Source organism: Mobula birostris, chromosome 11 (assembly GCF_030028105.1).
Source record: "Mobula birostris isolate sMobBir1 chromosome 11, sMobBir1.hap1, whole genome shotgun sequence".
In the NCBI taxonomy this organism is placed as follows: Eukaryota; Metazoa; Chordata; class Chondrichthyes; order Myliobatiformes; family Myliobatidae; genus Mobula; species Mobula birostris.
In genome coordinates this window covers 34,788,933-34,815,674 of record NC_092380.1, presented here as the reverse complement: position 1 = coordinate 34,815,674, position 26,742 = coordinate 34,788,933, and the positions used below count along the sequence as shown (strand labels likewise).

The 26,742-nt window shown below is 42.4% G+C and overlaps 1 protein-coding gene across 3 annotated transcripts in view; it reads left to right on the top strand.

Annotated features, from left to right (window-relative positions):
• The window catches only part of LOC140205017 (serine/threonine-protein phosphatase 6 regulatory subunit 3-like), a 207,794-nt gene that overhangs the window by 142,018 nt on the left and 39,034 nt on the right, over positions 1-26,742 (top strand). For all 3 annotated transcript variants that reach the window (XM_072272080.1, XM_072272079.1, XM_072272077.1), the window contains exons 15-20: positions 2,560-2,657; positions 4,619-4,676; positions 5,957-6,090; positions 9,190-9,308; positions 11,566-11,731; positions 14,806-14,915. In XM_072272080.1, the coding sequence (XP_072128181.1) occupies positions 2,560-2,657; positions 4,619-4,676; positions 5,957-6,090; positions 9,190-9,308; positions 11,566-11,731; positions 14,806-14,915 (685 nt within the window). The remainder of the gene's footprint in view (positions 1-2,559; positions 2,658-4,618; positions 4,677-5,956; positions 6,091-9,189; positions 9,309-11,565; positions 11,732-14,805; positions 14,916-26,742) is intronic.

The following is a 26,742-nucleotide window of genomic DNA, read 5'->3' as shown; positions in this document are numbered from 1 at the left end:
CAGCTCTTGGCTCCATCCCTCCCCCTCCTGTCTTCTCCTATCATTTTGCAATTTTCTAGTCCTCTGGAACCGTGCCAGAATCTTGGTGTAGTCCATCTAGTCCAGGTGACTTTTCTACCTTCAGACGTTTCATCTTCCTAAACCCCGTCTGCTTAATTTTAGAAACTGCATTCACTTCTGCCCCCTGACACTCTTGAACTTCCAGCATAGCGTCTTTCACAATGAAGACTGATGCAAAATGCTCATTCAGTTCATCCGTCATTTCCTTGTCCCCCATTACTACCTATTTTTCCCACTGATCTGATATCTACTCTCACCTCTCTTTTACTCTTTATATACGCGAGAAAACATTTGGTATCCTCTTGATATTATTGGCTAGCTTACCACTTTATTTCATCTTTTCCCATCTTATGGCTTTTTTGGTTGATTTCTGTTGGTTTTTGAAAGCTTCCCATTCCTCTAACTTCCCACTAATTTTTGCTCTATTATATGCCCTCTCTTTTGCTTTTATGTTGGCTTTGACTTTCCCTGTTAGCTACAGTTGTGTCATCCTGTCTTTGGAATAATACTTCTTTGGGATGTATCTATCTCCTGTACTGCCAAATTGCTCCCAGAAACTCCAGCCATTGCTTTTCTGCAATCATCCCTGCTCATGTCCCCTTCCAAACAACTTTGGCCAGCTCCTCTCTCGTGCCTCTGTAATTCCCTTTACTCTACTGTAATACTGATACATTTGACTTTAGCTTCTCCCTCTCAAATTGCAGGGTGAACTCATATTTTGATCGCTGTCTCCTAAGAGTTCCTTTACCTTAAACTCCCGAATCAAATATGGTTCATTACACAGCACCTTATCCAGAATAGTGGAATCACCTCAAGTGCTCTAAATAGCCAGCTCTCATAGGCATTCTACAAATTCTCTCACTTGGGATCCAAAAGCAGCCCCAACCTGATTTTCCCAATCTACTTGCATATTGAAATCCCCCATGGCTATCGCAACATGCACTTTCTATCTTCCAGTGTAATTTGTAGCCCACATCCTGGCTACTGTTCGGAGGCCTGTATGTAACTCCCATCAAGGCCTTTGTACCATTGCAATTCGTTAACTCTCCACACAAGAGTCCTACACCTTCCGATTCTATGTCACCTCTTTCTAGGGATTTGATTTCATTTTTTTAATCAACAGAGCCAGGCTACCCCTCTGCCTACCCACCTGTCCTTTCATTGCAATGTGTATTCTTAGATGTTAAGCTCTCAACTATAATCTTCTTTCAGCCATGATTCAGTGATGGCTAAAACAATGTACCTGCCAATCTGCAAATGCGCTGCAAGATCATCTGTTTTATTCGGTGTATGGCATGCATCCAACTATAACACCTTCAGTCCAGTATTCATTGCCACTTTTGATTTTTATCTCCCTGTTACACTGCAGATCATCTCACTGACTGCAATCCTCTGTCCTGTTTAACCTCTTGCTTTTTGTAATTTATTTTTTATTAAATTTCATCATCAGACAAATATTTCCATAAGATACATTCAGATACTGTACATATATATCATATAATCATATTTGTCACAAATCTTCACATAATTATCTGAGGTATACACTTATAGGAAGGAGAGGAAAGAAAGAACAATCGAAAGAAGAAAACTATGTACAGAGTAGGGAGTGATCTTTTTTTAACAACATATTCATTGACTCATGGGAATAAATTCAGGTCTATGAGGTGTTGTGTAGTTAAACCATTTTCTCCAGTATGAATAAAATTGTTCCAACTTATGATTAACAGATGCTGTTATCTTCTCCATTTTGTAAATGTCCATTTAAAGTTGGGCTCTCCTGTGATAACCATTTCCTGGTAAGGGTCTTTTTACCAGCCACCAGCAGTACATTCATTAAATATTTATCTCTTTTCAACCATTCTTGAGGTATATACTCAAAATATATGGGCTTACTCTCTAAGGGTATTTCACATTTAAAGATGTCTTGTAGGGCATTATGTATTCCACTTTTCTCAATGCTGAGTCCTGGAGATGATGGCTATCAGGATGAGTGAATCATTTAAGGATTTTTAAAGATAAAGGTTAGCTTTGTTTGTCACATACGTCAAAACAAACAGTGAAATGTGTCATTTTGTGTCAGCGACCATCACAGTCAGAGGATGTGCTGGGGGCAGCCCGCAAGTGTCACCATGCTTCTTGCGCCAGTATAGCATTCCCATAGCTTGCTAACCTAATCTGTACATCTTTAGAATGTGGGAGGAAATGAGAGCACCTGGAGGAAGTCCATTTGGTCATGGGAGAATGTGCAAACTCCTTATACACAGTAGTGGGAATCTAACCCAATCTTACAGCTAGTACTGTAAAGCATTACGCTGACTGCTGCATTTCTGTGCTGCCCCAATTTAAATATGATTCCACAAATTAATAGGAAGACATGAGCCCACAGAGTTTCTGATGCTCATGTCAAGTACTGTTATAATTAGTCTGCAATTATTTCTGTTTTGATTCTCTGGTGATAATTTTATAATCAGTACTTGTATCCAAACTGTGATCTTGCAGGCATTCTCAGACTATCAGGTTCAACAGATGACCTCCGCCTTTATCGACCAGTTTGGCTTCAACGATGAAGAATTTGCTGAGCAGGAAGAAAGTGTCAAGTTAGTTCTGTTCATTGTTTTGACTATTTCCACAGATGAATCACATGGGAAGATAATTCTAAGTGATTGTTAGAAGAGGTATACTGAATGTCTAGCACTTCCTCATGGGCAGGTAGAGGTAAAATTATGGTAATTACAGGTGAGACATTTACATAAGTCATTTTGAGGTTGGATGTCAGCATGTTGTAGACTCAACCAGCTCCATCATGGGCACTAGCTTCTCTACCATTGAAGACATCTTTAAGAGGCAGTGCCTCCAGAAGGTGACATCCATCACTAAAGACCCTCATCATCCAGGACATGCACTCATCTCGTTACTACCATCAAGGAGGTGGTACATGGAGCCTGAAGATACACACTCAACATTTTAGGAACAGCTTCTTCCCCTCCTCCATTGGATTTCTGAATAGCTCATGAATATTATCTCATTATTTCTCTTTTACACTATATTTTTTCCATCATATCTTGTAATTTTTTATGCCTTGCTCTGTAAAGCTGCCACAAAAACAACAAATTTCACAACATTTGTCAGCAATAATAAAGCTGATTCTGATTCTGAATGTGGAATGCTGTCAGGAAGTAGTTGTCAAATTGTTTGTTCACAAACACAATCCAAGTAGCTTATTGGAATCTTATAAAAGTTGGAAGAAAACAAATGGCCTATAAGTGTGCAGTTTCTCTACTTTATCTCCACCTACTACATTAGGCTCCTACATTTGTGTGAATCCCTCAGAATCCATCACTAAATGAGGCAAACCTATGGGGTGGGGTGAAAGAGAATGTTTGCACTCCAAATGGGCTTAAATCTCAGCTTTGGGTCTTCCCCTCGACGCCAAGTGCTGTAATGCAGAAATGCAGAAGAGGTGAATTTTGATCCATTGAACTAATGAGCTTCAGGTTTGGTGGGGGGGGGGGGGTGGAATTTGAGATATTTTAGGATGAAGGTTGATGATATCCAGAGATGTTGAAATATGAAGAGTTTAATAGGTTAAGCCAATCGGTGTTTTGCTAACCAGAGGGCATAAAATATGTTCTTTGAAGCACTGTCAGTTATCATAAACTCTACTAGTAGAATGATAAAATCCATAATTAAATTGGCAGTATGTGAGCATTTTGAAAATAAAATTGAAATAATGGTCTGCATATAGTGACAGTGTTATGATGGAGATGACTGGGTAATTGCCCCTGTCAGTCAAGCCTAATGACCACGGTTTTAAGTGAGAGATTGTTTTTATGGACATTATTTGTCAAGTCAAGACAAGTTGCTTTTTATTGTCATTTCTTTTTTTTAATTCAAATTTTTTATTATTATTTATTCTTATTTTACAAAGCAGCACAGTATATCACAGAGCAGATACAGTACAGCATATTTACACAGCCATCCTCTGACAGAAAAACAAATAAAACTTACAGACAGAAAGAAGTTCTAATTTAAGTTTAAATTAACATACAACCAAAATTGATCCCACGCGTCTTGCACTTTTCCCTCACTGTTAATTCTTTCCAACATGTGTTCATGTGATGAAATCTTAGTGATTTCCTCAGTCCATTCCTTCACACTGGGACATCTATTTTATTGTCATTTCGACCATAAACTGCTGGTACACAGTAAAAGCAAAACAACGTTCCTCCAGGACCATGTTTGCCATTTGCTTGGAGTTAACTGTAAACTCTTTAAATTGAGCCCCTTCTGAGTAAGTCAGCATACCTTACTGCACAGTTGATTGTTTGTGATGATCCATCTGATATCTTGGCACAACGTGCAACAGGCCCTCTCCCGTGATGGTTTTGTGACCGTGAAACGAGTGTGCATTGTAAGATGTGGATTTACCAGCAGTCATATTGTTTCTGTTTTTCCATCTTGTTATGGCTTAATGTTTTAGAAATTAGTTTCACCCAAGCTAACTTTTCATGTTCAGAGGTAAATATTGATGATCTTCTGTTTGCTGTTTGATCAACAGCTCCCCATTTGAGAGAGCAGCTAATATCAGCTTTGTGTTCGATGCCAACAGTGATGGTGTGAGTATAACTTGAAGATGCTTTAAACAGTTTCACAGGCATATTGTGCAATGGCTATTAAGTATGACTATATCCCTTTGCTTGACTCCTTTTGATTTACTGAAAATACGAAGGTTTTAATGAATCCATAGTTTATGAAAATAAAATTTTGGAGGATCAGAATGCCATCCTACTAAAGCTGATATCCTGTAAAAGGAATTGCTTTAATTATCTTGATTATATTTGTTTGATATTTGGTTTATTTCACACCATTTAACAGTGGAATTTGCCAATCTGTTAATCAAGGTGACAATTTGCAAACTTTTTCCCTACTAGTGTGCTACACTAATCAGTGGTATGGTACAAGTTTCTGTTTCTGATCACTGATGACAAGCTTGCACAGGAACAGGCCCTTTGGCCCTCAGTGTTGTACCAAACCAAATAAATTAGGATTTAAATAAATAAATCAACAGCCAACTAATCTCCTCTGCCTGCACAATGTCCACATCCTTCTATTTCTCTCGATTCGAGTGCCTATTCAAGCATCTCTTAAAAATCCTTAATGTACCTTCTACTACCCCAGGCAGTGCATTCCAGGCACCCACCACTCAGTGGGGGGGTGGAGAACTTGCCCCTTACATCTTTAAAATGACTACCTCTCACCTTAAATGCATGCCCTCAACAATGAGAAAAAGATGCTGTCTGTCTATTCTATCTATACCTCTCACAATTTTATAAACCTTATCAGATCTCCTCTCAGCCTCCGCCGCTCCAGAGAAAACAACCCAAGTTTGTCCAACCTCTCGTTATAGACCTGTCTTTTCAACCTCTTCAGCACCCTCTCCAAAGCCTCGATATCTTTCCTGTAATGGGGATACCAGAACCGTAGGCAGCACTCCAAATGTGGTCTTACTAGAGTGTAATACATATGCAACGTAATTTCCTGACTACTTGAACTCAAAGCCTCAAAAATAAACCTTGAAGTTAGTTATCTCCTGCCCTCATTAGCCAAAAAGTAACTTTCAATTTAGTTCCAGCATCATATCTGTCATTAGGTAATGAATATTACACCAGGAATTTAACTGGTTATTCATGGCAGTGGTTGATTCACTGATCCACCAAGAGTGAAGATGAGCAGTCTGAAATCATTAGCATGTCAAATACTTTATTCAAATAGTGATCAGCAGCTGCTGATTTCCATGTTGAAACCTTACAGAGAAATTGCTAATAATCACTACCTAGTTGAAATATTTTAAGTGATACTGGAATGCAAGTGCAATTTTCTTCATTCTGCCTCTCAGCCAAACACCAGCCTGTTTGAGGAGTGTTGGAAGGAGCGAATACGGCAGTTCAACGACGACGAAGGCTCGGATGAGGATGAAGTGTGGCAGGAAAAGGACCTGCACTTCGCAGCGGATGCTCACCGTGTTACCAGGTGTGTGGTTTTTGTCACTGCAAGAGCTTTTTCACCTTCCTCTCCTGAGTGTAGGTGGTGTGGGGTTATAAGCAGCAGCAACCATTCTGTAAACTCTCAAAGTCTGGAGTTTAGGGTAGAATGAGACTCCTTCCTTTGTCTACATTCTTTCATGGCCACTGACTTTTGGGCAGTATTTTTCCTAGCAGCTCACATAAAGTGCTGCTCCTAGCAGATCAGGTAGCATCTACGAAGGGGAATAAACAGTCGATGTTTCGGGCTGAGATCCTCATCAAGACTGGAAAACAAGGGGGCAGAAGCCAGAATAAGAAGGTTGTTGGGGGGGTGGGGGGGGAGAGATGGCACCAGCAACCAATGGCGACATCTTGCAGACAGCTCACAAAGCTACTAGATATTCTTCTTTGAAATATACTTCTGAACTACGATTGATTGCAGCCTCTAATTGCCCTTTTAAGGATGTATTTTTGAGCCAACTCAACAATCTGGTGCTTTTGCGACCTCTTGGGGGATTCAGTGTGGATGAGAGCGGAGAGTGCAGGTACAGCCATCGCTGGGGGTGTCTGCATCGATTTCCGATGGTGGGACACAATCCCATGGTCAGCTGCGTTACTCCGTGCCCATTAAAGCGTTGAGCAAGATTAAAATTGTCGAGGACAAGAGTGGAAAATGAACAGGTGTTCAGCTCTGTTTGCCTGTGTTTGACCGATCTCCCCTTCTTCTCGCTGCTGCCATCAAGCAGAAGGTGTATCAGTCTTGGATCCCATGCCGCCGGTTTCAGGAACAGCTGTTACCCTGCAGCTGTCGGGCTCCTGGACAGGCTTCACTTGCCTCAGCGGCTCTCTGCCTATGGACTCACTTTCAGACACTCTGCTTTTAATGTTATTTGTTTACTTTTTATTGTTTGCATGATTTGTTCTTTTTTCACACATTGGGTGTTTGATGTTCCTGTTGTGTGGAGATTTTCTTTAAAACTGTTCTATTGCGTTTCTTTGTTTTGTGGCTGTCTGCGAGAAAAGTAATCTCAAGGTTGTACACCTTATACATTCTTTGATAACTAATGTACTTTGAACTTAGAGGGAAAGGGGTACAAGCTGACAGGTAATCTCTAAGACTAGATGACGAGGAAGATGGGTGGGTGGGGATGAGGTAAGAAGCTGGGAGAGGATAAGTGGAAGATGTAAAGGGCTGAAGAAGAAGGAATCTGATCGGAGAGAGCAATGGATCATGGAAGAAAGAGAAAGAGGAGGGAAACCAGAGGGAGGTGATGGGCAGGTGAGCAGAAGAGGCGTGAGAGAGGCACTTCTTGCTGAGTTCCTCAAGCATTTTGTGTGTGTTGCTCAAGATTTTCATCTACTGAATCTCAAAGGTTCAAAGTAATGAGCTACGGTTAGGGATTTCTTGTATTTATGATTTACTGCTTCACTTTGAAGTTTCTTCGAGGTATGCCTACCCTGAAGAAGTTTAAGTCTTCTCATTGGGATTTCAATGAGACCCTCTTTCCCCCCTCTGTGATCTCTGCTGCTCTCTGACTCTTCAACCTCATCCCCCTTACCCCACCTTCTTATTCTGGCTTCTACCCACTTTCTGAGTCTCAGCCCAAAACGTCAACTGTTTATTCCCCTCCATAGATGTTGCCTGACTTCCTGAGTTCCTCCAGCATTTTGTATGTAATACTCAAGTTTTCTAGTAATCTGCAGAATCTCGTGCACTTATGCCTCTACGCAACTGATGCTGAAGTCCAACTCAGTCCTAATACTGATAGAGTTTTTAGTACCAGTCTTTATTTCTCAGGATATAGAACACTACCACCATACAGACCCTGTGGCTTATGATGTTGGGCTGATTATCTGACCTACTCTAAAATCAATCCTTCCCTCTGTTACGTACCCCGTAACTGGGTTGCCAAACCAGCAGAAATGGACCACTTAGTTGGAGTCTGGATTATTGGAACTAAGAAAGTTTTATTAAAGAAATAAGTAACACAGTACTCTAATCACAAGGATATAAATGCAACAGGTTAGCAATGATAAAACACACATGTACACAGAACTAGGATAATAGGAATCAATCAAGCTCTATCGCAGCCTAGGGGTAAAATGATCAGTCTCAAGTGACGCAGAGTTCAGTTCAGCTGAGTACAGTTCGCAGGAATCTGTTGGAGAGAGAGAGAGAGAGAGAGCGAATATGCAAATTTCTGATTCAAACAGACCTTTGATGTTCCTCGCAGTTAGCTTTCGGGCGAGCCCTTTTACTGTCTTCTGAGGTCACCAACTGTGACCCCTCTGTTTCGGATACGATTGTTCTTCCGTGGTGAACCCGGCACCCAGACAAGGGCGGGCACACACACCAGGTTCCCGCCGATCGTCATCTTTTCACCCTGTGCGTCTATGGTCGGTCCCGTGACCAGACCTCCAAACTCGCACCAACTTGTGGGGGCACACCGCACTTCCAGGGACTTGTTATCTCGTGACCTCTTGGTGTCTGTCGTGCCTTAGCGAACCTGTTCCTTTTATCCCCCTGCTGGGGTATCGCCTGTCCATCAAACTTCAAACAGTTCAGGTTCAAAGCGACCGGTCTGTCAATACTTGGAACTGTGTCTCTTTTTGTTAATCTCTCTCTTCTCTCATTAACATTTTGAACACTTCTCCCTTTGTCTCTCTTATCTCTCTCATCAGCATCAATCTTCTGATAACTTGGTTTTTCGTCACACCTCCTACATGTGCCCATCTCAGAGATTCTTAAATGTCCCTAATATATCTTACTCTCTTCCTCTACCACTATTCTGGAAGGGTGTTTCATGCACCCATCACTCTGTGTTTAAAAAAAAAACACACACACACACACACACACACACTTATCTTTGGCATCTCCCCCCCCCATACTTTCCTGCAATCACCTTAATATTATGCCCCCTTGTATTAGTCATTTCCATCCTGTCCACTCTATGCCTCTTGTCATCTTGTATACCCTCTACCAAATCTCATCTCATCTTCCTTCACTCCAAAGAGAAAAGTCCTAGCTCTCTAATCCAGCAGCATCCTGGTAAATCTCCTTTGCAGAATCAGAAGATAAAGGCCTAATTTTATGCCCGTGTTGCAGGAGCTCTGGAAGTACGGACAGTGAGGGAAGTAGAGACTCTGAAGAGGAAGAAGATGAAGAAGGGGGACAGATGACCATAAAGCCAACAGACTCAAGGATGGAAGCAGACCCAAGCAAAGGTGTGTGATTGATGGGATATTTGATCTAATTACACTGAAGTATGGCAGGCTACTGGTCATGGTAATGTGTTCTCTTCTGTGTCTATTGACACCAATGGGAAATAGCTGTTGTGGACTGCAAAGTAGTCCTGTGTGATCACCTGGCATTACTTATACATTTAAAGATTAGTTTTATTTGTCACATGTACATTGAGGCATATAATGAACTGCATCGTTTGCCTCAAATCAAATCAGTAGGGTCGTGCTGGGCAGTGCGCAGGTGTGGCCACACTTCTGACACCAACATAACATGCTACAAATTACTAATCTTAACCTGTACGTCTTTGGAATGAGGGAGGAAATTGGTGTATCTGGAGGAAACCCATGAGGTCACAGGGACAAGTGGAAACTCCTTACAGATGGTGACAGAAATCAAACTCCAGCCTTACAGCTGGCTGCTGTAACGCAATGTACTAATCCTATGCTCCTGTGCATCAGATGTCTGTGAATTTTCAACCACTAGGACTGTTTCTCCTAGAAAGGAAGGAAGTTGACTGTAGCAGTCTACTATCCTGTGAGGAAGTTGGTGCATTTTCTACTGCTTCTCATGTGCCTCTCAAATTAGGACTACTTATGCTAACAAGTAAAATACACGCATCTCTATAGCCCTCCCTCTGCATCAGAAGCTCTCAGGTAAAACATAGAAGGCAGAGATGCAGAGTAAAGAACACTCAACTGCATTAGTTTGATCAGTAGCACATCTGTGGTCGATGCTTATTTTCAGAATCATAATCAGATTTATTCTCACCAGCATTATGGAATTTCCTCCATGATAGAATAGTGGAGCAGACTCAATGGGCTGAATGGCCTACTTCTACAACTATGTTTCATGGTTTTATTGCATTAGTCGTGAAAGAGGAATAGCAAAGTAGCATTCATGGGCCGTTCACAAATCTGATAGTAGAGGGAACGAATTTGTTCATGAAAGGTTGAGTGTGGGTCTTCAGGCTCCTGTAGCTCCTCCCTGATGGTAGTAATGAGAAGAGGACGTGTCATGGATGATGAGGGTCCTTATGAAGGATGCTGCCTCTTTGAGACACCACTTTTGGAAGATGTCCTTGATGGTGGGGAGGCTTGTCCCCCTGTTGAAGCTAGCTGAGTGTACAACCCTCTGAAACCTCTTACAATCCTGTGCAGTGGCCTCTCCATACCAGATAGTGATGCAACCAGTCAGAATGCTTTGCATGGTATACCTAGTAATTTTCCAGTGGTGACATACCAAATCTCCTCCCATTCCTAATGAACGAGAGCTGCTGGCATGCCATTTTTATGGTTACATCAGTATATTGGAGCGATGATGGATGCTTTGAGATGTTGATGGCCAGGAACTTGAAACTGCTGACCCCTTGATGAGGACTGGTGTAAGTCCTCCCGATTTCCCTCTCCTAAAGTCCACCATCTGTTCCTTGGTCTCACTGACGTTCAGTGGTTGTTGTGACAGAACTTAACCGGCTGCTGTGTTTTGCTGCTGTAAGCCTCCTCATTGGCATCTGAGATTTTGCCAACAACAGTAGTGTCATCGGTGAATTTAGTGATGGTGTTTGAGCTTTGCCTAGCCGTGTGTTCACAGAGAGCAGAGCTTAGAGCCTCACCTAAGCACATGCCTTATACAATTCAGATGGAAGGCTGCAATTTTTTTTGAAATCTTTCAATTACTTGTACTAAGTGTAACACCCTCAAGTCTGCTAGTCTGCTGGAGAAGTCAAAGTCCAATGTCTGCGAATCCACAGGCCTGCTGGAGTGGAAGACCAAACCTGGAACTGGAGGATAATGTATCCACTTGGATATGTGGGAGGGAGGAGTGGGGCTTGTTTTGCTGTTGTTGTGTCCTATGTTGTTCTGCCAAGCATTGTGGGCATGCTATATAGGCGTCAGAATGTGCATCGATACTTATGGGCTGCTCCATCAGTTCATTAGGTTGTATTGGTAGTTAACACAAACGATGCATTTCACTGTATGTTTCAATGTACGTGTCATATATTAATCTGAATCAACATTTAAGCAATTTTACAATTATGTACATTTAGTATTTCCATTTCATAAAGCAATGTGTAAACTTTACTGAGATGTAGCTTTCTGCAGTTACATAGCACTTGCTAATACTGTAGTTAGCTCAACAGGTGACAAATGGAGTGAGGGCTATTCTGGTTCAATTCTGCTTTTAGTCAGGAGAATCCTGTCTGGTGTGTTACCAATGAAGTGTTGCTTTGATCTTCAGAATCTGGTTGGACAGCAGACTTCGATGCTGTACCTATGGCAAATAACAGTGCGAGCCAGAGTGTTGCAGATGCTGGATTTAGTGCATGGGACAACGCAGAACACGTGACATCACCGCCTCCTTTAGAAGGTTGGGCAGTATTCGCTAGCTTTGCCTCCCAGGCTGGGTAAGTGATGAAAGTGGAAGAAAATATGGTTCCAATCACAATTGAGAGAAAATCTGCAGATGCTGGAAATCCAAGCAACACACACAAAATGCTGGAGGAACTCAGCAAGGCAGGCAACATCTGTGGAAGAGTGTACTCTTTTCCATAAATGCTGTCTGGCCTGAGTTCCTCCAGTATTTTGTGTATGTTGCTTGGAAATGTGGTTCCAATTGTTTTTTCTTTTCTCCCTTCTCTTCCCTCCCTTCAAGTTTATCTGTGAACTTAGAATGTAGCATTGAACTGACTGGCTGAGGAGACCTTCAGAACAGTGGTAGATTTTGTCTTTTACTGGCGTCAGTGCATGTACTTTAGCAGGATAAGGACAAAGCACAACCATTGATTCCTTTATCCTACAACTGCAGACATTAATGCACTGACTGGGAGACAAGGCTGTGTCACACCTCCAGTGTTATTTATGGCTAGGAAAAGAGTTTTTTTCTAGCAAATGATGCAGAGTGGAGAGTATCCTAATTGGTTGTATCATGGACTGCTACGGAAACATCAGTGTCCCAGAATGGAAAAGCCTACAAGTGTGGACACAGTCCAGCCCATCACAGGCAAAGTCCTCCCCACACTGAGCACATCTAGATGAGGCACTGCCACAAGAAAGCAGCATCCATCATTAGGGTCCCTCACCATCCAGGTCATGTTCTCTTCTCTACTGCCTTCAGGAAGGAGGGACAGGAGCCTTTGGTCCCACATCACCAGGTTCAGGAACAGTTATTACCCTGCATCCATTAAGCCCACCTCAACACTGAACTGACTCCACAACCTATGGACTTATTTTCAAGGACTCTACAACTCAAGTTGTCAGTGTTATTTATTTATGTTATTTATTTATTTTAAATATTTTTGTATTTGCACAGGTTGTCTTTTTCACATTGGTTGTTTTTTTCAATCTTTGTGTAATTTTTCACGATTCTGTTGTGTTTCTTTATTCTAATGTAAATGCCTGCAACAAAATGAATCATCTGTGTAGTATATGGTGACATGTACTGACTTTGACGTTTGAACTTTGAGGTACCATAGTTTATTGTCCATGTTGAAGTGACTGGATTGATTATCTTTCTCCCTCACAAGGACCACCTGCTCAGCCCACCTCCTACCAAGACTCATTCATTCCTTTGCTGCCTCCGTATGTGGATGCTGCACTTCTTTCCTGATTAACAGCTCATCTGCTACTATACCTGTTCCAGTGATTTCAGGGCGTGTTGTCAAATGGGTTGCTTGGTTTTTGGAAGATGCACTTCTTATTAGCATAGGTGACTTTACTCACCTCAACACAGGACTCATTCCGCAACCAATGGGCTGACTTAAGGACTCTGCAACTCATGTTCTCAATATTATTTATTTATTTTTGTGTTTGCATGGTTTGTCTATTGCCTGGTTGTTTGTGTATACTTATTGATTCTACTATGAATGCCCACAAGGAAATGAATCACAGGGTAGTATATGGTGACATATATAGTAACAAGAAAAAAATAGTGTATCTTTTGCAATTACCTGGTTTTCTGCATTAATTACTCATAAAATGTGGTCTGATCTTCAGCTAAGTCATAATATTAGAAAAACACAATCTGCCTAAACTATAAACACAAACAATTGTACTTTTCATGTCTTTATTGAACACATTGCTCAAGCATTCACAGTCCAGGCTGGAAAAAGTAGGTATTTAATAGCTAGTAGAACCTCCTTTAGCAGCAATAACCACCACCAAAAGTTTCCTGTAGTTGCTGATCAGACTTGCACAATGGCAAGGAGGAATTTTGGACCATTCCTCCATACAAACTGTTTCAGTTCATCAATATTTCTGGGATACCTTGCATGAACAATCCTCTTCAGGGCATGCCACAGCATCTTAATTGGGTTAAGGTCTGAACTCTGTCTTCACCATTCCAAAACACAGATTTTCTTTTTAGACCATTCTGTTGTTGATTTACAGATCTTTCTTCAGAAGAGCAGGCTCTGTCCGTAACCTGACTTTGTGTAAGGCAAGGCACTGCTTCAACCCACACCAGCAATCTCATCTCATGACTGTGATTTGTTTAAATGGCGTACTCCGTATTGACAAGAAGAAGTACAATTGTTTGTGTGTTATTAGCTTAGACAGATTGTGTTTTGTCTGTTATTGTGAGTTAAATGAAGATCAGACCACATTTTATGAGTAATTAATGAAGAAAACCAGGTAATTGCAAATGGTTCACAAACCTTTCCTTGCATCTGTATGTATTTTAATAATAAATTCACTTTGAACTTTAATATTGATAGTTAAAGATTAGATTAGCTTAATTTATCACATGTACATCAAAACATTGAAACATACAGAGAAATGTATTGGTTTGCCTCAACTAGCACAGACCAAGGATTGCATTGGGCAGCCTGCAAGCGTCACCATGTTTCTGGCACAACACAACCTACTAACACTAAACGGTATGTCTTTGGAATGTAGGAGGAAACCAGAGGAACCCGAGTGTCATGAGGAGAACGTACTCCCTGCTGGCAGTGGCAGGAATTGAACCACAATCAGTGAAGTGTTGATGTAAAGTGATGCACTAACTGCTTTGCTACCACGCTGCCCTTAAGAATGGGATCTAGACAAAAAGAATGCTCTCCACAGATCAATCCTGAGTGTCTATATGCATAATAGCCCGTTCCAAAGAGGGCAGCCTCTTGGCAAAGTCCTGTTGGCCTTGTATCCATCTTTAATTGGAATGGGAGAAATTAGGTAGGTAAAAAATGCTGGGATGTTGCAAGTTGGGACAAGAAGATTTCAATGATTGGTTTTGGGTAATTACGAGTTAAAAAAAAAAACTTGGAGCCATCCGAACTTTAAGCAGCTTGTCATCCAACTTTGATAGTCAAGGACCTAACAGAAAGTCTACATTTTGATATTCAGCATTTGCTGTTTTTTTGTTTTTCTGAGGGTCTGCATAATATTAACGATAAACGACAAAGCAGAAAAATGTAGCAGTGGATTCTGGTGAGAAGTGTGGCACCCATCCAGGCTTCTATTAATTGGAATTAATTTCTTTCAGCCCCTCTGGACGCTTGCGAACAAACTCTCCTGTATCTATGGAAATCAATTCTGCTCCTGCCGGTGAGCTCCAGAGTAGTGGTGACGGACGTGACAAAACATCGGAAGAAAGTGAGTATTGTGGAGTATCATCAGAATCAGGTTTAATATCACTGGCATATGTTATGAAATTTGTCATGTGGTAGCAGTACATTGCAATGCATAATAATTAAAATCTGAAGTACAGAAAGTGTGTGCCACGGTGCTTATAAAAAGTGTTGAGCCCCCCCCCCCCAAAGTTTTCATGTTTTATTGTCTAACAACATTGAATCACATTCGGTTTAACTTGCCTTTTTTTTTGACACTGGTCAACAGGAAAAGACTCTTTCATGTCGAAGTGAAAACAGATCTCTACCAAGTGATCTAAATTAATTACAAATATAAAGCTAAATAATTGATTGCGCAAGTATTCACCAGTTTAATATGACAACCAAATCATCACTGGTGCATCCAATTGGTTTTAGAGTGAAGTGGAGATCTGTTTTTGGAGACCTGTGTGCAGTCAAATTGATTCAATTGATTGTTGTAAAAATATACCTGTATCTGGTGAATCAGTATCCTGACAAAAAATACACCATGAAGACAAAAGAACACTCCAAGCAACTCTGTGAAAAGGTTATTGAAAAGCACAAGTCAGGTGATGGATACAAGAGCTGAATTGACTTTATTACTTACATTCTTCATGTGCATGAGGAGTAAAAATCTTTACATTACGTCTCCTTCTAAATTTGCAATGTGCAATTTTTAGTAATTTATAATACTATGTACAACAGGACAGTCAATATAACATAGAAATACAATTGTATCAGCATGAATTAATCAGTCTGGTGGCCTGGTGGAAGAAGCTGTTGTTCCTGGCTGTTATGCTGTGGTACCGTTTCCTGGATGGCATACACACCTGTCTTTGTGAATGTCATGAATATTAGGATGTTCACATTTACAGATGCACTGGGCTGTCCGCACCACTCGGGAAGTACAGTTCCCATACCAAGCAGTGATGCAGCCAGTCAGGATGCTCTCAATTGTGCCTCTGTAGAAAGTTCTCAGAATTTGGGGGCCCATACCAAACTGCTTCAACCGTCTAAGGTGAAAGAGGCTCTGTTGTGCTCTTTTTCACAACAGAGCCAGTATGTACAGACAACAAGATCCTTGGTGATACTGAGGAACTTAAAGCTATTCACCCTCTCAACCGCAGATCCACTGATGTCTATAGGGGTTAGCCTGTCTCCATTCCTTCTGTAGTCCACAACCAGCTCCTTTGTTTTCTTGACACCACTCTGTCAGGGTTCTGACTTCTTCTCTCTGGATTGGCTCGTTATTATTTGAGATTTGGCCAATTTAGATTGGAGCTGTGGGTATACAGAGAGTAAAGGAGAAAAGTTTCCAAGTCCCTTGGAGTACAGTTAAGTCAATCAAGAAATGGAAAGAAAATGGCTCTAGGTAAATCTGCCTAGAGCAGACCACCCTCAATAACTGAGTGACCATGAAAGAAGGGGACTAGTAAGGGAGACCATCGAGACCTTTGACAACTCTGGAGGAGTTGCAAGCTTCAGTGGCTGAGATGTGAGAGACTGCGCATACAACTGTTGCCTGGGTGATTCACTAGTCACAGATTTATGGGAGAGGCAAAGAGAAAGCCACTGTTGAAAAACTCACATGAAATCTCAGCTAGACTTTGCCAGTAGGCATGTGGGAGACTCTGAAGTCAGTTTGAAGAACATTATACAATCTGATGAAACCAAAATTGAGTTTTTTTACCATTAGGCGTAAGCCAAATGCCACACACCATCAAAAACACACCATCCCTACTGTGAAGCAGGGTGGTGGCTGTATCATGCTGTGGGGATGCTTCACTGCAGCAGGCACTGGAAGGTTTGTGAAGGTAGAGGGTAAAATGAATGTAGCAAAACACAGGGAAATCCTAGAGGAAAATGTGATACAGTCTGCAAGAGAACTGTGACTTGTGGGGATATTTGTTTTCCAGCGAGACAATAACCCCAAGCATAAAGCCAAGTCTACAAAGGAATGGCCTAAAAACAACAAAGTTAATGTCGTGGAATGGCCAAGTCAGAGTCCAGGCCTCAATCCAATTGAGAATTTGTGGCTGGACTTGAAAAGGGCTGTTCACTCACGATCCTCATGTAATCTGACAGAGCTTGAGCAGTTTTGTAAAGAAGAATGGGAAAAAATTGCAGTGTCCAGATGTGCAAAGCTGATTGAGACTTATCCACACTGACTGAAGGCTATTATTGCTGCAAAAGGTGCGTCTACTAAATACTGACTTGAAGGGGGTGAGTAATTATGCCATCAATTATTTTTGTGTTTAATAATTGTAATAAATTTAGACCAAGTTATAAAAATTTGTTTTCGTTTTCACATGAAAGAGTCATTTCTTTTGATCAGTGTCAAATGAGCCAAATTAAATCCCCAGTGATTCAATGTTGTAAAACAATAAACCATGAAAACTTCCAAGGGGGTGAATACACGCGCGTGCACACATACACACACACACACACACACACACACACACACACACACACACACACACACACACACACACACACACACACACACACACACACACACACACACACACAATATACATATATATTTTGATTCTGTACAGTGCCCACCCACCATACCAGACAGTGACACATCCAGTTAGAATGCTTTCCACTGTACACCTGTAGAAATCTCCTCAAACTCCTAATGAAATACAGCTACTGTCATCCCTTCTTTATAGCTGCATCAATATGTTGGGCCTAGGATAGATCTTCAGATATGTTGACACCCTGGAACTTGAAATTGCTCACTCCGTCCACTTCTGATCCCGCAATGAGAACTTGTTTGTGTTCCCTCGTCTTACCCTTTCTGAAGTCCACACTTCTTTGAGCTGACTGATGTTGAGTGCAAAGTTGTTGCTGCGACGCCACTCAATTAGTTGATCTATCTTGTTCCTGCATGTTTTGTTGTCCTGTCTGAAATTCTGCCAACAATAGTTATATCATCAGCAAATTTAAAGATGGCATTTGGACTCCGTCTAGCCACACAGTCATGGGTGTAGAGAGAGTAGAGCAGTGGGCTAAGCACACATCTTTGAGTTGCACCAGTGTCAATTGTCAATGGGATGGAAACATTATTTCCGATATGCACACTGTCGTCTTCCAATGAGGAAGTCGAGAATCCAGTTGCAGAAGGAGGTGCAGGCATTGAATAGTTCAGGGTTATAAGTCATACTGGATCCTTTTGCTTATTATGTAGAGCTCCAATCCTTTCCTACGGATCCCATTCTACGTTGGATTCTAGTGGTGTACCCACTTCAGTTCACTCAGGACATGTACACTCATTGGCCACTCTATTATGTAGCTCCTGTGCCTTGTCGTCTGCTGTAGCCCATCCACTTCAAAGTTTGATGTGTGGTGCATTCAGAGATGTTTTACTGCACACCACTGTTGTAACGCCTGATTATTTGAGTTACTGTCAGCTTGTACCAGTCTGGCCTCTGACTTCTCTCATTAACAAGGCATTTTTACACACAGAACTGCCACCCACTGGATGTTTTCACACCATTCTCTGGAAACTAAAGATTGATATACATGAAAATCACAGGAGTTCAGCAGTATCTGAGATACTCAAACTACCCTGTCTGGCAGCAACAAACACTCCACAGTCAAAGTCACATAGATTATATTTATTTCCCATTCTGATGTTTGATTGAACCATGTCTGCATGCTTTTATGCATTGAGTTCCTGTCACATGATTGGCTGATTAGATGTGACCACTGCGTATGTGACCTCATCCTCAGAATGTCAGGAAAATTAAACTAGCAAATTATTCAATGTTTTGAACCTTTTCCTGCCTTTTGTTGCAGATTAACAACTTAATTCCATTCACTTGATTTCATATTCTGTGGTGCTTTTGCATTATAAACACCAGCAATCAATTGTTGAAAGACAATCCAGAACCAAGAGAACTACATTGACACCTCAGCTACCTGTGATTTCCACTGTCCGTTCTGCTCTTTGACGTGACTTATCACTGACAGAACCTATTTCCTGGCATAATTTTACATATTACTATTTAACTATTTATGGTTTATTATTATTTATTATTTATGTTGCAACTGTAATGAAAACCAATTTCCCCCGGGATCAATAAAGTATGACTATGACTATTATTTTGCCCCAGTTTCAGAATTTCCTGCCATGTTTTATTTTTTCATTTTTCTCTCTCTCCCCATGCTCATTTTCCTCTTTCCCCTCTCCCTTTCTTTCCCCTCTCCCTTTCTTTCCCTCTTTCCCTTCTCCCTTTCTTTCCCTCTTTCCCTTCTCACTTTCTTTCCCTCTTTTCCTTCTCCCTTTCTTTCCCTCTTTCCCTTCTCCCTTTCTTTCCCTCTTCCCCTTCTCCCTTTCTTTCCCTCTTTCCCCTCTCCCTTTCTTTCCCTCTTTCCCCTCTCCCTTTCTTTCCCTCTTTCCCCTCTCCCTTTCTTTCCCTCTTTCCCCTCTCCCTTTCTTTCCCTCTTTCCCCTCTCCCTTTCTTTCCCTCTTTCCCCTCTCCCTTTCTTTCCCTCTTTCCCCTCTCCCTTTCTTTCCCTCTTTCCCCTCTCCCTTTCTTTCCCTCTTTCCCCTCTCCCTTTCTTTCCCTCTTTCCCCTCTCCCTTTCTTTCCCTCTTTCCCCTCTCACTTTCTTTCCCTCTTTCCCCTCTCACTTTCTTTCCCTCTTTCCCCTCTCACTTTCTTTCCCTCTTTCCCCTCTCCCTTTCTTTCCCTCTTTCCCCTCTCCCTTTCTTTCCCTCTTTCCCCTCTCCCTTTCTTTCCCTCTTTCCCCTCTCCCTTTCTTTCCCTCTTTCCCCTCTCCCTTTCTTTCCCTCTTTCCCCTCTCCCTTTCTTTCCCTCTTTCCCCTCTCCCTTTCTTTCCCTCTTTCCCCTCTCCCTTTCTTTCCCTCTTTCCCCTCTCCCTTTCTTTCCCTCTTTCCCCTCTCCCTTTCTTTCCCTCTTTCCCTTCTCCCTTTCTTTCCCTCTTTCCCTTCTCCCTTTCTTTCCCTCTTTCCCTTCTCCCTTTCTTTCCCTCTTTCCCTTCTCCCTTTCTTCCCTCTTTCCCTTCTCCCTTCTTTCCCTCTTTCCCCTCTCCCTTTCTTTCCCTCTTTCCCCTCTCCCTTTCTTTCCCTCTTTCCCCTCTCCCTTTCTTTCCCTCTTTCCCCTCTCCCTTTCTTTCCCTCTTTCCCCTCTCCCTTTCTTTCCCTCTTTCCCCTCTCCCTTTCTTTCCCTCTTTCCCCTCTCCCTTTCTTTCCCTCTTTCCCCTCTCCCTTTCTTTCCCTCTTTCCCCTCTCCCTTTCTTTCCCTCTTTCCCTTCTCCCTTTCTTTCCCTCTTTCCCTTCTCCCTTTCTTTCCCTCTTTCCCTTCTCCCTTTCTTTCCCTCTTTCCCTTCTCCCTTTCTTCCCTCTTTCCCTTCTCCCTTCTTTCCCTCTTTCCCCTCTCCCTTTCTTTCCCTCTTTCCCCTCTCCCTTTCTTTCCCTCTTTCCCCTCTCCCTTTCTTTCCCTCTTTCCCCTCTCCCTTTCTTTCCCTCTTTCCCCTCTCCCTTTCTTTCCCTCTTTCCCTTCTCCCTTTCTTTCCCTCTTTCCCCTCCCTTTCTTTCCTTCTTTCCCTTCTCCCTTTCTTTCCCTCTTTCTGCTCTCCTTTCCCTCTCCCCCTCTCCTTTCCCTTTCCCCCTCTCCTTTCCCTCTCCCCCTCTCCTTTCCCTCTCCCCCTCTCCTTTCCCTCTCCCCCTCTCCCTTCCCTCTCCCCCTCTCCTTTCCCTCTCCCCCTCTCCTTTCCCTCTCCCCCTCTCCTTTTCTTTTCCTCTCTTCCTCCCTTTTTTCTCCCCCTCTCTCTCCCAAGCTCCCCTATCATACTCATAGCTCATTCCAACTAACTCATCCTTTTGTCTGCCCTTGCAACTTTTGCTCTGAACTACGAGGGTAGTTTTTATATCTGCTTTAAGGAAAATGTTACTTCTGTTATATCCTCTAACTGTCCTGTCCGAGACTGTCTGCATTTGAAGATTTCTATGTCACAAGTCAGTTATCTTCACTGTTGTTATTTAACTTCTGCCTCCTTCACTTCGAACTGCCATGCAATGAATGGGCACGATGTTATTATTTTAATTATGCCTTAAATTTGTTGCCTCAAGATCAAAGCTAGGCAAATGTACCATAACTTGTTTTGAATAAAGTTTCATTTTAATTAGTTTTCTGCTTTTACCCAACTATAAATAATTCTTTAGCTTAATTGCAGCTATGCATCTTGATTTTGTCAGTTATTTAACCTTGGCCTGTTAACTAAACTTTACACAACATATGTGAAAAGATTTGCATATGCACACATATTTGAAGAGATATTTATAATCTTTTCATTCACTCAAGTAGTGGCTGGTACAGCTGGGAGAGCTGCTGCCTCGTAGGTCCAGTGATGTAGATTCAATCCCAGCAGCTGGAATTTTCTGTGTGGCATTTGCATGTCCTCTATGTGAGGCAGACTAAAATGGGGTTTAGGGAAATATTTGGGGTAAGAATAGATGTAAAATAGTCATTGCCAACTTGATATAAATTGTACCTCATCATGCAAGTTAACTTAGTATCTATGCTGACATCTGATTCATTTCTACCACAATCTCTCAATTTTGCTTTTTCCGTGAGGACATGCCAAATTAGAATCATAGGGTCCTAGAGCACTAAGGCAAAGAAACAAGCCCCTCGGGCTATCTAGTCCATACCAAACTGTTCTTCCGCCTAGTCCATTGACCCGCACCGGGACCATATCCCTCCACAACCCTCCCATCCACGTTCTTATTAAAGCTTGTTTTAAATGTTGCAATCAAGCCCTCGCCCACCACTTCACTGGCAGCTTCTTCCACACTTGTACCACACTCAGATTCATCTTAAATATTTCAACCTTTTACCTTTAACCTCTTGTTCTAGTCTCACCCAACCTTAGTGGAAAAAGCCTGCTTGTATTTACCCTATCTATACCCCTCATAGTTTTCGTACATCTCTATCAAAGCTCCCCTTGTTTTCCTACGCTCCAGGATATAAATTCCTAAACTATTCAACCTTTCCCTATAACTTGAGGTCTCAAGTCACAGCAACATCTTTGTAAATTTTCTCTGTACTCGTTCAGTCTTATTGATATCTTTCCTGTAAGTAGCCAAATTTCATCACGGTTAAAGAAGAGTTGTTGTTGGAGGCTGTGACCGTGCTGTCTTCCCTACTGTTGTTCTCTATCTATTCTCAGTATTAACATCAAACAACTGGCTGCACTGTTTTGTACACTCCTGAATATATATAGAAACATAGAAAATCTACAGCACAATACAAGCCCTTCGGCCCACAAAGCAGTGCCGAACATGTCCTTACCTTAGAAATTACCTAGGGTTACCCATAGCACTCTATTTTTCTGAGCTCCAAGTACCTGTCCAGGAGTCTCTTAAAAGACCCTATCGTATCCGGCTCCACCACCGTTACCGGCAGCCCATTCCACACACTCACCACTCTCTGCGTTTTTTAAAAAAAAAACAAACAAACAAACTTACCCCTGACATCTCTTCTGTACCTACTTCCAAGCACCTTAAAACTGTGCCCTCTCATGCTAGCCATTCCAGCCCTGGGAAAAAAAACCTCTGACTATCTACACAATCAATGCCTCTGATCATCTTATACACCTCTATCAGGTCACCTCTCATCCTCTGTCACTCCAAAGAAAAAAGTCCAAGTTCACTCAACCTATTCTCATAAGGCATGCTCCCCAATCCAGGCAACATCCTTGTAAATCTCCTCCACACCACAGAGTTAACCTGCACAGCAGCTTTGAGTGTCCTATGGACTCGGACCCCATTATCTGGAAATGCTTTGGAGTTCTGCATTCCAGAATTTTCTTGCCACGAAAGACCTTGGAAATTTCGGTCCTCAATTTCTGCCTTCAGTATTCATGACTCAATTGAAATGAAGAAGTCAAACTAAGAACAGTTGGTGAACAGCAAGATTGATGCTGTGATATTTTGTTTCTTGTTTTATATATAATTGTCCTAGCATCCATTCTGGGGCCATGGTCCTGAGGAGACTCCAGATTACATAGAGGGAGAGTTTAAAAGTAGTTAACCGGGGCTGCCCGTACATTTTGCGTGCCACAGTCCCAAGGAGACACCTGATTACTTGGAGGGGTGGACAGTTTAAAAGAGACGTGCCACAGTCTTGAGAAGGTACCAAATTGCTTGGAGGGAGAAAGTTTAAAAGAAGCGAGTGGGGGCGGTCAGCACATTTTGTGCACCTCAGTCCCAAGGCAATACCATATTGCTTGGAGAGAGTTGCGCATTTTGCGCATCACAGTCCCAAGGAGACATCTATGTCTCCGAGAGAGAGGGAGCTGGTTAAAAAGAATTGAGAGAGAGCAGTTGGCACATTTTGCTCGTCACATTTCCTGTAGAGTCATTGGATTGTGCATAATTAGGCACTTGGCAAGGCCAATAAAAAGAAGTTAGGTTTAAGTAGAGTGGCCATTGTGTGAGTGGGCCAGTGTTAAGAGTGGACAGTTGAGGCTTTGGCTCATCAAGACTTCCTCAAGGAGAGGCATAGGCCGTAGGTAGATTTTTCATAATTTAAAGGTTCAAAGGTCGAATTTATTGTCAGAGAAGTGTATATAATATATATCCTGAAATGCTTTTTCTTCACAAAACATTCATGAAAACAGAGAAGTGCCCCAAAGAATGAACAAGAGTCAAACGTGAGAACCCCAAAGTCCCCCCAGCTCCCCGCCTCCCGTGCGTAAGTGGCAGCAAGGCAACAATACCCGGCCCCTCCCCCCCAGGCAAAAAAAGGTGCACCAGCTACCGAGCACAAGCGTGAGCTAGGCAATAGTAAAGACACAAGCCTTGCAGTTACCCCAAAGACTATTGCATTTCATTCGGCATTCGACAAGCCACAGGTTCTCTCTCTCCCTAGTAAGAGAGAGGGAGGTGTCCCCCATTTTCACAGCGAGCGGAAGACATAACAACAACCTGTTAGTTTACGTTGTTTAAAAAGTCTGTTTGGAACTCTGTGCCTGAAGATCGCAAAGGTCTCGGGTCTTCAGACCCACAGTGAAAGATTTTCCAGCCTCCCCAATGACACACGAGTCTCCTGCTGTGACACTGACCCTCGATCCACCCCGTCTCCAGAGCCCAAGATTTTAGGCTTCCAAACATGAGGCCGACTCTCAGGCCGAACCCTTGACATGCCAAATAACGGCCGGTCCTGAAACCCCGAGAACAGGTCCCACTCCCGCAAAGAACTGAAATCTGCATGTAACGCCAGGTCAGGGGCTTCAAAAGAACCCTGAAAAGGAAAAATAAAGATAGTAAAGATGGAAATAGAGCTGTTTCCGAAGATGCAAGCAAAGGAGTCGTGGTTTAGTGCCATCTTATGTTATTACACATTTAGAACAGTGGGGATGATAAACAGGATATTGGAATGCTTCAATTGGGATCAAGGAAGGCAGGGAGACCATCAGTGTCCCTGAAGACTACGCCTGCAAGAAGTGCATCCAGCTGCAGCTTCTTGCAGACCATATTATGGAGTTGGAGCTGGACGTGGATAAACTCTGGATCATTTGGGAGGCTGATGGGTTGATAGAACATACAGAGAGGTAATTACACCCAAGGTGCAGGACAAGGGTAACTGGGTGACTATCAGGAGAGATAAGGGCAGCCCGCCCAGAGTACCTCAGTGACCATTCCCCTCAACAAGTTTTTGAACGCTTTTGATACTGTTGAGCAGGTGGATGACCTAGCAGAGGCATTCCTCAACATTTAGGTCTCTGGCTCTGTGACTCAGAAGGGAAGAGGTGAGCTATAGTGATAGGGGATTCGTTGGTTACGGGAACAGAAAGGGGATTCTGTAGACGACAACAAGATTCCCAGATTGTTTGTTGCCTACCATCTCGGATCAAGTACACAGCATTCTTAAGGGGGATGGCGAGCAGCCAGAGGTTGTAGTCCATGCTAGTACCAATGATATGGGTAGAATGGTTGACAGGGTTCCGCAGAGAACGTTCAGGGAGTTGGGTGCTAAGGTAAAGGACAGGACCTGTAAGGTTATGCCCTCAGAATTGCTACTTGTGCCACATGCTAGTGAGGCTATAAATAGGTAACACATGGCTAAGAAGTTGGTGCAGGAGGGAGGGCTTCAGATTTTTGGATCATTGGGCTCTCTTCCAGGAAAATTGGGATCTGTACAGAAGGGAGCATTTGCACCTGAACTGGAGGGGAGGGGGCTAATATCCTAGTGATAATGTTTGCTAGTGCTGCACAGGGCTGGGGAAGGGTGGTTAAACTGGAGTTGCAGCTCATCTTGTGAGGCATGAGTACCCCTGAGGAATAAAAAAGGTATGGCCATATTAATGGGATTATATTATAGACCACCCAACAGTTCGCGGGGATTTAGAAGAGCAAATTTGTAGAGCGATCGCAGACTGTTTCAAGAAACCTAATGTTGTGATAGTAAGTGATTTTTAACTTTCCCCATATTGGCTGGGACTCCCAAAGTGTAAAAGGTCTGGATGGGAAAGAGTTTGTCAAATGTGTTTAGAAAAGTTTCCTTAATATTTCAATTGTTCCATTTAATATCAGAGAATGTATACAATCTGAAATTCTTGTTCTTCACAGACATCCGCGAAAACAGAAAAAAGCCCCAAAGAATGAGTGACAGTAAAAACGTTAGAGCCCCGAAGCCCCTGTTACTTCCCCCTCCTGTACACAAACATCATCAAAGCAACAACTCTCCCCACTCACTTCAGCAAAAAAATAACATTAGCACCTTCCACCTACTAAGTTGGTGGACACACCACAGACTCCCTCTGTCCCTAATAAACAGACAGAGAGGTGTCACACTTTTACAGTGAGAGGGGAGACCAACAAAGGTAAACAACTCACTGATTTACGGAGTCATGTCATTTTTTTCAAGTTCTCCAACTCGAGAATCAGCAACAAATTCTCCTCCACCAACGAGAGAGAGGGAGAGTGCTCAATTTGCCTCCAACAGCTGATCCACTGTTCCTGATATTCTATTTTCTTCCACAACACTTCATTCGGCAGCACCGGCATAGAATCGGCTCGTCCCTAGGCCCGCAAAGCCTCGGAACCCTGAGAGCACACTTGTCTTCTAGGCTGCGTCCTTGGGATGTTGATAAACAGCTGGGTCAGTGAGCCCCGCGAGCGGGTCCCATTGCCAAAAAGAACCGAAGTTTGAGTGTAGCTCTAGGTCAGGGTCTTCGACAGAGCCCCATCCACCTCGAAAAGGACGAAGAGAGACATTAAAGGTAGAAATTAAACTGATATTATAGATAAGGTCAAAGAAGTCGCTGTCGAGCACCATCGTAGTCAGCTGATTTTTTTTATCAGTACATAGAAGTCCCAACAAATAAGTATGCGGTATTTGATCTCCTATCAGGGAATGAGACAGGGCAGGTGACAGAAGTTTGTGTAGGGGGAACACTTTACATCTAGTGACTACAATGCCATTAGTTTCAAAGTAATGGAAAAGAATAGGTCTGGTCCTTGGTTTGGTTTGAGATTCTAAATTCGAGGGAGGCCAATTCAATTTTGATGGTATCAGAAAGGATCTGGCAAGTATGGATTGGGGCAGGTTGATTTCTGGCAGAGTTGTAAATGGGGAGCTTGAAAAGTGAAATTTTTGTATGTACAGTTTGTATGTGCCTGTCAGAATAAAACTCAAGGATGACAATTTTAGGGAACCTTGGTTTTAGAGAGGTATTGAAGCCCTGGCTATGAAAAAGAAGGTACCTAGCAGATGTAGGCAGTCAGGTGCAAATGAGGTATTTAAATACAAAAAATGCAAGGTAACACTTAAGACTAAAAGAAGATGTGAGGTT